We start from the raw sequence: 12,761 nt of genomic DNA, 5'->3' as shown, positions 1-12,761 counted from the left end.
CCAGACTATAGGATCCCTGTACTGTCCCACATCATAAGCATGTTGATACAAACCGACATGGACTCTGAATTTCAGGCTCTCTCCCTCCTCTACCTTTTACCACAAACACTTGGGCTAATCCTCAGCACTGGAAGACATCTCTCCCAAGCAGCAACTCAATCTCAGGCTAGACCAGGCAAATTAATGAAGCAGCACCTTGCTACCTTGGGCCTCCCTTGGATCTTGTAGACCGGGCGAGACACTCCATGTGGGAGGCAGGGCTCATAGTTACAGACCACACTTGCTTGGGAGCAAGCAGGTCTGTGGTCAGCCAGGTATCCTGGCATCACTGTTAATGCTAGACAAATACTAAGGCTAAAAAGAATGAATGCATTTCATGCAAGATTAACAAGATATTTATTAGCTTTGGAAAAAGGTGCACAGAAACAAAATGAAAGAACTCGTGTGCCTATCTGTGCTTTAGTTCAGTTTTACAAGGTTCCCTCTCTGTTTCATCCAGCTAAAAAGCTAACTGAGCATGCACACAGCTCTCCCAGCTGAGACCCAGTCCTTGGACAACACCTATTCCTTTTGCTGAAGAGGCTTCTGACCTGGGGGAATGCATGCATATTGCACAACCACTTTTCCCTATGTTCCTTCAGATTCACATCTTCTCCCCCTCCCTCCTAAGACTGTCAATAATTAATAAACTTGATATTCAATAAGGATATCAATTTTCACACTTCCTCTGAAGGATTTACTGCCTGCTTCTGCAGCTTTTAAAATGCTGACATTTCTTGGGCATAGCTGATGCAGAACCAACTACTCACAAGAAAATAAACAAAATTGCTAACCACAATTCACTCCACTTACCTATACACCCAGCAATACTATACCACAAAGGAAATGTTCCTTACAGATTACTGGGGAAAGGTTAAAGCCTTTCCATTTAGTCCTTCCTATTTTGAAAATTATAATTTATGCAGCCATCTAAACAAGCAAACAAACTTCACACAAGAACATGAGGAAGAACAACATGAACAGTTCTTCACAGTCTTTACCGTGGTGGGGAGGTATGTTTTGGATGGGTGACCCACGCTTTGTGGACTGGCATCTGTACAGAACTGCAAGTTAAACATTGCAGATGCATCTGTGGTAGGTAGAGCTCAAAGGATTGCAACAGCAGAGTCATCTTGAGCTTCAGATTGGCAGGTCACGAGGAAAGGAAATCTAGGGAGTCACCACACATGGGAAGAAAAGCTCCGCTAAAGGAATGACAGGAAGAGCCAAGCTTAGGGAAAAAGAGCTATTGTTTTGGAGCAACTTCTGTTGATGAAGCCAGTTCTGAGGAATGAGTCATTTATGACTGTTCAGTGAGTATGCAGCTTTTGCTTTGGCCTGAATGGGGTCTTCCCCAGACTGCAGTACAGTGAAGCTTGCACTCAAGTGAACTGTCATTTATGAATGATAATGACTGTATTTAGGAGTAATTGAAGTTTGTTTTCTGTTAAGCACCTGCCACAACTGACTCCCCCAGACTACCCATTAGCCCACCAATGTCCAGAAAAAAAAAAGTCTCACTGTTGGATGGATTTTAATTTGTTTATTCATATGCAGATCCACCAGGTCCAACAAGGCTTTTTTTCATCCAGACAGTACTGAAATCTAAACACGATCTTTTTCATTTCCCACCAGGAAATCAGTAATCTACTTCAAATTGAAAATGTTAATACAATTTATGAAAGAGGCATTTAAAAAAGAAGTAATAAAAAATCTCACTGTTGTACAATTTGTTCCTCACCCAGTTCCTTTTTAATATCAGTTTCCAAACATCAAGGTTCATCTGGATGAGAATCCACCAGCACATGGAACCAGAAGGAAACTCAAGCCAAATTTACCTTCTCGTTCACACAGTGTGTCAGAATGAGATTTACAAAGGAGTTAGGACTGGATCTGTTCACAGGGATGGCTCTTAAATGGCAGTGAAAACCAATGATTCTAGTCCACACACAGTAGGCCCAGTTTTCCATTAAATTTGGGTGTTAGGGAACTGAAGCAATGTACATGGTAAGCAAATTTCATAAAATATCTCTTTAACAACACAAGTTTTTAGTGACTCATTGAAATGATGGCATATATGTTTTATGTCTTGTGACTCTGCTATAATGAATAAAGTAATGGTACTTTTAGAAACAGACTGAATTTAATTGCAGCAATACCTGCGCATGCTCTGTCTTTTTGCCCTGGAAGAAACTCTAGCTATAACCTGGCTGATGGAAAAGGATTTGCATACCATACCCTACCATGAGTTACTGCTTAAGTAAATCTCTGTACTTATTATTTTGGATTTTAAAATTAATTTTTCACAAGCATGTTGGATACATAACAAAATAAAAATGGTTTCCCTGTCTTCAATAATGTTGATACTAGCAAATTTCTCATAAACTTGAAGCCCTGAAAAACATATATGGCAAAGAAAGTGAAAGGGAAGATGTTTCCTCTTTCCTTTGATGACTGAATATGTTATTTATTCTGTGTACTCCAGAAAAGAAAATAAACAAGTTTCTGCATTCAGAATACAGTACATTTATATAAACAGGCCATCAGTAAACATAGTATGCAGCTACACTTGGGGGAAAAAAACTTTCCAAATGCTGTCATTAATATTTTTCTTTGCAATATTCATCAGGGCGAGTCACAGTAGCCAGTCTGGCACTGAATATTCTTGGATTTACTTGAGGGTTCTGAAAAGATGTATGAGCTTACCACCTCATCACTCATGGCTTCCAGCAGGGCTTCAGCAGAGTTGGTATGGCTGGCAGCTGTCATATGGTCCAGCTTCCAAAGCCACATAACAGCAGACTTTATAGTGTGCTCAGACACAGGAGTAGATTTCTGTTGCCACTTCGTAAGATCCTGAGCAGCCCTGAAAATGATATTAACTATAAATTGGAAATAGTGAGAATAATGCTGGCAGAGCAAAAGAGTGGATTTCTGCTATTCTTACTATTCTTTCATATTCCTAAGTAATAATTACAATAAACCAGAGATACTAAATCTAGACTTGCAATAAAAGAAGTAGAGGAAAAATAAAACCCTTAGAAAAATACAGTAATTTTATAAGAACCATTTTTTGAGACAACTGTTTCCAAAGTAAGGTAAAGAGAGCTAAAGTACTTTAAAAACAGTTCCTAAATCGTATCTCCCCTTAACATAAAACCACAATCAGGTTTTTAAAATAGGTGCATGAAAATAAAAATCTGGCTTCCACAGGTCTCTTTCCACAACTTGCTGCATGACCTTTGTGTCAGACCATTTTAACTGACAAAGCTTTTTTTCTAGTAGGGCTGATATTTAACTACCCATCAAAATAAAACCTATGATGCTAAGCTTTTTGATATTTTAATTGATCAAAGGTCTTAGTCTTAATGGCAGTACAGAAGTACAAAGCATATGAGCATGTATGCCTGTGTATTTGTACATAAAAAGACAGAAAGCAAATAAAAGACCAAGCATTTCCAGTATCTGTGACTTTTCGTCAAGCACTACTTTGAAGAGTTTCCTGCAAATCTAAAAGACAAGTATGTTTTCCGAGATTCTTTTAAAGTAATAACTAATATGCTATACTGTCCTTTGTGTCACTCCTGCACAAACAAACAAATCAATGAACACAATTATTATGACTCAATTTTGACTTGGCTTTGCAGATCATTCTTAAAGAAAATGTTTTATGTACTTCTCAAAAGCTACAGAAGTTATCTTCTACTTTTCAAATCTCAGTTGTATCACAAGCTAGAGAATTAAGATAGGGCACCAGAATAAAATCTATAGGACTAAGCTTGGGTAAAACAACTTTAAGAATCACAGTGCAGTTGCAAGTTATCATTGTGGAACCAATTTTAAAATTATATGACCTAATTTGTGCATCATTTTTTTCATAGTCACAAAATTCCACTCATCTATCCAAACCCAAGCTTACCCATTCAAGCCTTTATGCATATATGGAATTTGTGCAGAGATACATAAATTTGAATAGCTGGTTCTATTCTTCTATTTGTAACTAAACCCAAATTCATTTCCTCATGTTAGGGAACAAGCACTTGTCTTTTGTTATGAAAATCTAGTATTGTTTCCTAGTTCTGCTACTGATTTCTGTGGCCATGGAAATCTATAGAAATACAAATGACTATGTGTCTATGGCACCTGGGGGAGTGTACATTCAGCTGTGAGGCAGAAACATGTAATGCTTAAAGACACAAGAATGCCTAGGCAGTCAGATGGGACCTCACTGTTTCACTCTGTAATACTTAGATGCCTGAAGAGCATTAATGCTATTGTAAAGTCCCCCTTATCTTTCTGTTTTTCTGTGCTACATTTGTAGAAGAGATATATCAGTATTTGGGTCCTGCTAGTCTTTATCTGTTCTTTATCTGTTCTTCAGGGTAACAATGGTCTTCTGTTAAATGGAAGTAGCAAGCTCAGCATGCGGGTGAAACTTGCTGGAAAACCTACAGTTACGAATGACATGAATCAGGACAATTTCCACTACAGAAAGCACATTATTCAAACACATGCCTATATGATATGAGACTCCTTTTTATTCTCCAGCAATGGGCAGACATGGACTTCTTTGTTCAGCCTGGAGAAGAGAAGGCTCCGGGGAGACCTTACTTCAGCCTTTCAGTACTTAAAGGGGGACTATAGGAAGGATGGGGGCAGTCTCTTTAGCAAGGCCTGTTGTGACAGGACAAGGGGTAATGGTTTTAAACTAAATGAGGGTAGATTTAGACTAGATATAAGGAAGAAATTTTTTATGATGCAAGTGGTGAAATATTGGAACAGGTTGCCCAGAGAGGCTGTGGAGGCCCCATCCCTGGAAACATTCAAGGTGAGGTTGGACAGGGCTCTGAGCAACCTGATCTAGTTGAAGATGTCCCTGCTCACTGCAGGGGGGTTGGACTAGATGACCTCTAAAGGTCCCTTCCAACCGAAACTATTCTATGATTCTTTCTGCTTACCGAATGAGGTTGAATTTGGCGATCTGGGTCACCTGTTCCACAAGTACCATAGAAAGTGCATCCCGACATAGATCAAATTCAGTTGGAGCTGCAGTGCCAAAATCCAAAACAATGACAATGCACTGTTCTTGAATCACTCCAAATATCTGCCGGCTCTCACTGGTTAACCATTCCATTCGCTGCTTGTATAGCGCAATAGCTCCCATTAGACAATCCACAAAATGAAGAATCAGTTCTTTTTTGGCTGTCAGCTTCATTTAAATAAGGGAGAGAAAGAAATCGAACATCAAAACAAATAATACAAATGCAGTCCCAAGCTTAGCACAGCTGCAATAGCTGGTTTGCAAGTGCCAGATATGCCAGCCAAGGTAGCAGTGAAAACAACCCATTTTCCTTCCATTATTTCAAGAGCAAATACTTGACAAATGCATCTAAGCTATAATAGAAAAGACACTGCATTTTGTCCTGATTGCTTTTCATAATCTTTTTATATGGGCATGGGACAGTGCCAGTGGGTTGTCTGACTTGTCTGTCTCAAGACGGGAGCAATTAGAATGGGCTGAACACAGGCTAGAATGTAGAAAGGGCTGCAGAACAGATGGGAGAACAAACAAGGACACAGAAACTTTGTACCTTCTTACACTAGGATTTTGACTGGCTCTCAAAATTTTGCACAGTGATACAAGGAAGCCTATGGTTTGGTTCTGGGGCACTTCAGTGTCCACCTTGCCTTTAGCATTTGAAAGGAAAATGTAAAATGTTTCCTTTTTGTACTATTATTTCACTAACAATGCCCAGCATTACAGCTTAACTATTTGTGGGTAGGTGCTTGGGCAAATTTAGTTCAGACAACTGCAATCAACAACTAAAACTTCCCATACCATATCAGTAAAATAAGAAAAACCTAGATTCATGAAACGAAAAACAGCAGACCCTCCCTATGAATATATGTATGCACGTGTGTTCACCATGCAGAATGACTTGTGGGCTTAAAAATTCACCGCAGATTCCGGTAAAGACATTCCCCCAATATCTCTGACCCATATAAGCTAATTTACTGGCTACTTTCCACCTCCAACTACCTTTGCAGAACTAAGTACAAAACCTTGGAGATACAAATGTTTTTAAACAAGAACATTTCTCATGGATATTTTTTGTGTCAAAATACTTCTTTCTTTCATTGGTATTTTTCTCTGTTCTTTAATGTCAGCTAGGGCCCTGTAACGTGCCTCCCAGATACAGAGACTCAGGCTGTCTGCCAAAGGAATGTAGGCCCAGGAAGGAGCACTTAGAAAATCCAGTTTCCTCCTAGGACAGCCAGCCTCATACAAAGAAGCTTATTGCACTACACCAATCAAACTCCATCTTAAAATAAAGCAGTTTCCTTGCACCACCCCTTCACCTGTAGCTGGCCAGTCCAGGTTCCCATTTCTCTGAGGGCTGGAAAACTTCTGACTGTCCGGCCTAAATTTATTCATGGCAGTTCATACCCATTTATTCTTGGACTAGCATGCCTTTTAGCATAGAAAACTATAGCTTTTCCCTATCCCTGTAATTTTCCTTTCTGTAGGCATTCAAGGGCAATAATGCTACCCTTTGTCAGTCGTCTTCAGTCTTACACACAGTCAACATCAACCAAGCCATCTTATAAGATCAGCACTCCACTGCAGTTCATCATACTAGCTCTTCCTGGTACCTGATCTGGATTGAATGGCTTCTTTTCAACCTGTGGTAACTGTACACAGTATTGTAGGCAATGTCCTAAATGAAGTCTCACCAGATATTGTATAGTGGCACTGCTACCTTAATCTTACCAGAAATGTCTTTCCTACTGCTCCCAATATGTCCTAAGATTAAAATACATTATGTAGATATTTAATGTGGAATTAATGGGAAAAAAAGGAGGGGAAAGGCTCCCTGAAATGGTTCTTTTCCCGTATTTAAGCCTTGTGCCTCAGAAGTAACTCTAGTCACCAAAAAAAATGACAAGCCATTTGCTGTTGTAAAATCCTTTATGAATTAACTCTCTCCCCTCCTCGATCACATGCGTATCTCTTCAGTCAGAATCCATTCTCTTAACAATGGGGCCGCCAGCAGCTGTTGCTAAGACATTCCTTAGAACATGAGCCTGGGCAGAGATCCAGCTAGCTGTCTCTATAGAGTAGGCTGAGCCTTTTGTGACCCATTGGCACTAGGCAAAGCAGCACTTTGCATCGGCAACGGCAGCACATTATGTCTTCTTATTTCAGCATTCCCATTTGTTTTATTGACTACTATTTTATTTTTCTAACTCAGCTGAGCATCTTCTTTTTAAGTGTTCGCTCTTTCAAGACAGGGTAAATGTTGCTTAGAAACTGCAGTCTTTTCTGGAAGAATTTACTGCAACGCTGCACCAAGGCAAGAGTGTAAGACTTTGCAAGGAAAAAAAAAGAGAAAAAGATAAAAGATACCTAGCTTCTCTACCACTGATTGTTATCACTAACAGTTTGACAAAATAGGAAAAAATGGTCAAAAGATAAAGTTCTCACAAAGAATTAAATATTTCATGCCATAGGGAGACTTTTTTGCCGCATCATTCTGCTACAGTGATAACTTCTTAGTGCAGAGGGACATTACCACAAGTCAGTCACACTTACGTTATATACGCTGCCATCTTGTGCTCTCTCGTATTGAGGAAACAGACCATCTGCATACCGAGAAGCCACAAGTTTCCCCAAGGTGGCCACATAATCTACAGTAAAGGTTACAAAAGATCAAGTTGCTAATCATACAGATTACTTCAAATAGGTATTTTTCAGGTGGATGTGCATACCATCCATGTGTCAGACACATGGATCTGGATTGAACTCTTGACAGCAAGAAACTTGAGAGAAATTCTAGTAATGTTTTTGTTTTACATTTCTTTCTGGCTATGTATGTGTTGGGGCCCTGAGGGCACCAACAGGCCTTGATTGCCCTGATCAGCCTCACCTTGGGATTCAACTCACAGGGCGCTAAGGCCTGGGCACCCACCCAGCCTTTGGTTTAGCTATGTGGTACCAAGCTCTGCTAGTGGACCTCTCTCCTGGATAGACCTCGCAGCCCTGTATTACAGCCTTGTCTCCAGTTCTGTCTCCTGGATGCAGCTCTTAGACCTCCACTGTGGCCTTGTCACCAGTCCTGTTTCTGGCTCCATCTCCTGCTGCTCCTGGCTGCGCTCCTTGACTGGACCCCCAACATGGTTCATCATCTCACCGCATCTGGGACTGTCTGTGGACACTGTTAGCAGCACCCTGCTCTGCCTGCAGTGCTTAGATGCTGCAGGACTGCATCCTGGTCAGTGAGGGCACTGCCTGGGCTGCTGTCTCCTCTGGCTCCTGGCTCATTTTTCCCCCCATGGCACAGCCCTGCTCTTGCTCCCTGCCAGTTTAGTCAGAAGTGGGGAAAACCGTTACATGTAATTATTTATAGGCCAGGAAACTACACCAGACTTTAATAAATGAAAGGTTTAGGCAATTCAACTTCAGTAGTATCCATTTACCTCATGACAGGACTTGCAAATATTTGTCCATCAAACAAAATACAACATCTGGTACAGATAACACTGTTCTCTTACACAACTAAATGGTGCAGAAGCGGGTGCAACTAAGGAAAAGGTTGCACTCTGCTCTTCCAGCAGCTAGAAATCTTCTACAGGATCTCCACTGAGAGGAAAACATTAGGGGTGGGAACATTTAACATCACAAAGCAGCTATTCTGTACTGCATGCTGCCCTGCTAAGCTAGTACGTTCTGCTCCTAAAATTAAACTGTAACAACATTAACCCTGCTTAACAGCTTCTTCTTCATCTGCAGCATACAAGATTTCAGAATCTGCACTGCTGATCTTTGAATGACCCATGGACATAAGCCAGCCAAAATCTTAAATTATGCAACCTGGAAAAACTGCAATACATTACAATTCCCACTTCTCAAGTGGCAAGCTCTTCAAAGAAAAGAATATCTTACCATGCTCTGCAAAGCACTATTATGACAGTGATTAATAATTATTAGCAAACTTTTCCCCTCCAGCTGTCAGATAACCGCAAAGGAACATTTTTCTATAGCCTGACTTTGCATGAAAAGCAGCCTGAATTCTAATCAAATTTAACTGCTTCCTTAAAGGTATCCCTGGAAATAATATATTATTTCCAAGCAGGTTGGCTAGCCCTGATGATCAACTAGTAGGTCACAGATTATGGCATGGCATACATTATATAATAAGGGACAGAGATCTTATGGTTTGTTATCTATAGCTAAACTGGAGAGGATTTGAACTGGAGCCTAGGGTAAAGCACCAGTACTGTTGAGTAATGAAAGCCCTTCTCAGACCCTAAGTCCTTCTCAGATCAAAAGGAGATGGAATTCCTCGGTTCTCTGAACTGGCAATGTCAGCAACTGTGCATACAGCTTCCCTTTCTGTCATTCTCATAAGAGACAACGTGAAAACCTCTGTGTACACTGGGGTGCAAAATGAGGGTGACCCTAATCACTATGCAAAGTCAGGGTTTTTTTTAATTATTCTATTATTGATTTGTCTTGTACCTTTCCTGTGCTGGAATCCAATCTGTGACAAAATCTGCGATAGGGACAATTTGTTTCTTTTGAGCCCATGAATTTGAAGCCATTTACAAGATGAAATGAGGGGCTGTACATCCATGTCCCACTGACTGTCTGCCCATCTCCTTTCCTTCTCTTTTGATTTCTTCTTGTGGGCCTCGTGGGAATCTTCAGGATCTTGTCTGTGCTTTGAATCAAAGGCATCTGTTGTAAAGAGAAATGAGGAAAACACAACATTTATACTTTTAACCAAATGATTCTCTTGAATTGTCTCCTTTCTTTACCCTTATTCTGTTGTACTCTGTAGACATATAGTTTGCCTCTTGTTTTATTTTGTGATACTGAACAATGTTCTGAATCTGGAAAGCTGCTCTCAGTCCTACACATCTACTTGCTGTTACATCTTTTTATTCATCCAGATACATTTACCTTCAATTTATTAAAGAAGAAAATGTTTCTCGTATGTTGAAATCCAAGCTCTGAAAGCTAAGTCCAGTTTGCCGAATGGTAATTCTTCCAGCTCCTAAGACCTCTCTCCTAAATCTTGGGAATCAGAACTCATAATAGGCGTTCAAAGATTGTCAGACCATCACTACATAGGCTTTAGAAGCATTATGAAATAAACAAGCATTTCTTAACAATTATTTGTTGAACTCCTACCGTAGGCAACAGCAGCGCCAGCAGCGGGCCCTGACTATATTGCAAGGCCGGTGAAACTCCCTCTCCTCGCACCATTTACCTCAAGTGTAAATGATGGTTCTGGCAGTATCTGCTCCAGGCTGTGATGGATCATGTGCATGCACAAGAAATCATGGACATGAAGGTCCAGTTTAATTTTAAGTTCTACAGAACTACTAACGTATCTCAGCACCAATGTATAGCTGGCTGGGCTAGCTCCACCTGAAACTGGCAGCAGAGACAGCCCAGGGCTTAGAGTGGTTGAAGCAGAAATGGAAGCAATGACAACAGTAATGCCTCTGTTCCTCAGCACAGAGGTTCTAGGAGGACTTTGGTATTTCCTGTTCATTCCCAAAATACTCTCCATGAGCTAAGCTGGCTCTAGTTGGTTAAATACCCTTGCTGTATCTAAGCTTATTTTCTGTGGACTTTTAATATTTCTATCAATTTTTTCCCAGCATCAATATTATCTGGAGTATCCCAGTCCCCCATTGCCCATATACTGTAAGCTGGCTGTAAATGAACCACATGGATCAAACTGGTCCAAAATACAAAGTACTTCTATCTTTAATGACTAAAAAATAACCTTCAGTCTAGTAAGGAATACAATCAGAACTCTCTGCTAAGATCCAATGTTACAACAAGTGACCTGGTTACAAAGGTTCATTAGATAAGACTGTTCCTCTGTTAATAAAACAGAAATGAGACTGTATCTTCAGAAATCATCTCTCAGTGACAGTAGCTTTCTGTAGGGTGCAGACTGGCACCAACTCTTTCACAGTCATCAGTCCTCCAAGCAGGGCGCTGGGCTGGCATGCCTGTAGAGGCTGACATTTTACCAGCCCTCCTCCTCCACCCAATACAGAAGTGGCAGTGACAGATGTTAACTCTAGAGAGAGACAGGTGAAGGTCTGCAGCTGTTTGAGATTTGTACATAGTCAGGCACTGTTTATAGCCACTTGAACAGTCATTCCCAGTTTCCTCCTCCTCCTCCTGTGTTTCTGTTCCGTAAACACAGAAAGGGCCAGCACAGCACCCCCATACAGCACAGGTGAGACTGGCACAGCTTCAGAATGGCTTGTGCACAGCTAGCAGCATGCACACCGCAATGCTGCAAATTAAACTGGAAGTTATCCAGGGAAACATGGAATCTATGCAAAAATAGTCCTGAAATACTCACAGTCACTCCAAGCAAGTCTCTTACATGGATTGCCAGTCATGACAGATCTCTTGATTAGCAGCTCCTCTTTGATTTCTTCTTAAAAATCTGAGGAATGATTATGTTTTAAAAAAATTCAAATATCGCCATACACAGGTCAATATGAGCTGGAGACCAGCTCCACAAGCCCAGACAATAACAAACTGCAGAAGGAGGAAATCAGGATTTTCCTCAAGGAAAATAATGCTATAAATGAAAAAGGACAGCTACTCCCCACGTCAAGAAAGGCTGAAGTCAGGTTTGACAGGGACCCCTATACTCAGAAATGGGAAAGTGGGAAATTGGTAATATGGTTTCCCTTCCTTCACTCTAAATTATCATTAAAAAGAGCCAATGTGGAAGTTTCCACACAGATATGCTAGAAAAATGAGTGTGGTGTTTGTCCTGCTGTCAGCCAGTTGTATTATGTTTTATTATTGCTTTGCATTATACCTTACCTTTGCTATAATCCAATTTATGACTAAACCTGGGAGTATCTGAGACGCAATTTTGTGAAGAGATTCATAACTTTGTCTATAAGACTACAGGATGATTCACAAAGAAAAAGAATACATGTGTATACATGTACATCTATGTGGTACAAGGCCCAGCTGTGAATAAGACACAACATATGAATAGAAAACAAAATGCCAGATGAAGCAAGGTAGCATATATTGGCTGAGTGTATTGCTTTGAGACATAGTGTTTTGCCATTTACTTGGTTCTTCTTTTAATAAATAAGATGAGTGAATGAGGGATACTTATGAATCACTAACAGACCAGATGCTGGCTATTGTCATTAAGCAGCTTTTCCTATGGGAAAAGCAAAAATGGGATAAAATAAAAACCACAGAGACTTAGCCTCCTCCCTCTTCCTTTATTACAGAACTGAACATGCTATTTATTCCCCTCATACAGGTTTAAATACCCATACAGACATGTATAAACCATTCCCGTGTCTGTCCTGCTCATGCAGACACATACGAACAAGTGTGAAAGGCAGGGAGAATGTTAAAAAAATTGAGTCTATTCTGCACCCTAACACCCCAGGCATTGTATAGAAGATGCCCCTCTGGCAGCACAACCCCTGACTAGCAGTGACTTGGTGCCAGCGCAGTAGGGAGGAGCCCTTGACACAGAGGAGCCACAGCAGACAATGCCCATAGGGAGCCACCAGACTTGTGCCATTTCTCTCTCAGACTGCAGAAATAGTGCCACAATGCTCTCACGGTAATAACCAAGACGTATTTCAAGCAGCAGCCTGCATCAAAGAACAAATCCCAGGTTCCAGATGCCCAGGGGTGTGGTGAC

At 40.7% G+C, this 12,761-nt stretch overlaps 1 protein-coding gene across 2 annotated transcripts in view; it reads right to left on the bottom strand.

Moving 5' to 3' along the window:
* VWA3B (von Willebrand factor A domain containing 3B) overlaps positions 1–11,522 on the bottom strand; it is a 69,494-nt gene extending 57,972 nt beyond the window's left edge. For both annotated transcript variants that reach the window (XM_075093370.1, XM_075093381.1), the window contains exons 1-5: positions 11,433–11,522; positions 9,560–9,778; positions 7,634–7,728; positions 4,998–5,248; positions 2,746–2,905 (exon numbers count right to left, since the gene is read on the bottom strand). In XM_075093370.1, coding sequence (XP_074949471.1) covers positions 2,746–2,905; positions 4,998–5,248; positions 7,634–7,728; positions 9,560–9,778; positions 11,433–11,472 — 765 coding nt within the window. In that variant the 5' untranslated portion in view covers positions 11,473–11,522. The remainder of the gene's footprint in view (positions 1–2,745; positions 2,906–4,997; positions 5,249–7,633; positions 7,729–9,559; positions 9,779–11,432) is intronic.
* Positions 11,523–12,761: the final 1,239 nt, after the last annotated feature.

Source organism: Phalacrocorax aristotelis, chromosome 1, assembly GCF_949628215.1.
Source record: "Phalacrocorax aristotelis chromosome 1, bGulAri2.1, whole genome shotgun sequence".
NCBI classification, from domain to species: Eukaryota; Metazoa; Chordata; class Aves; order Suliformes; family Phalacrocoracidae; genus Phalacrocorax; species Phalacrocorax aristotelis.
This window is presented reverse-complemented; position numbering and strand designations above follow the sequence as displayed.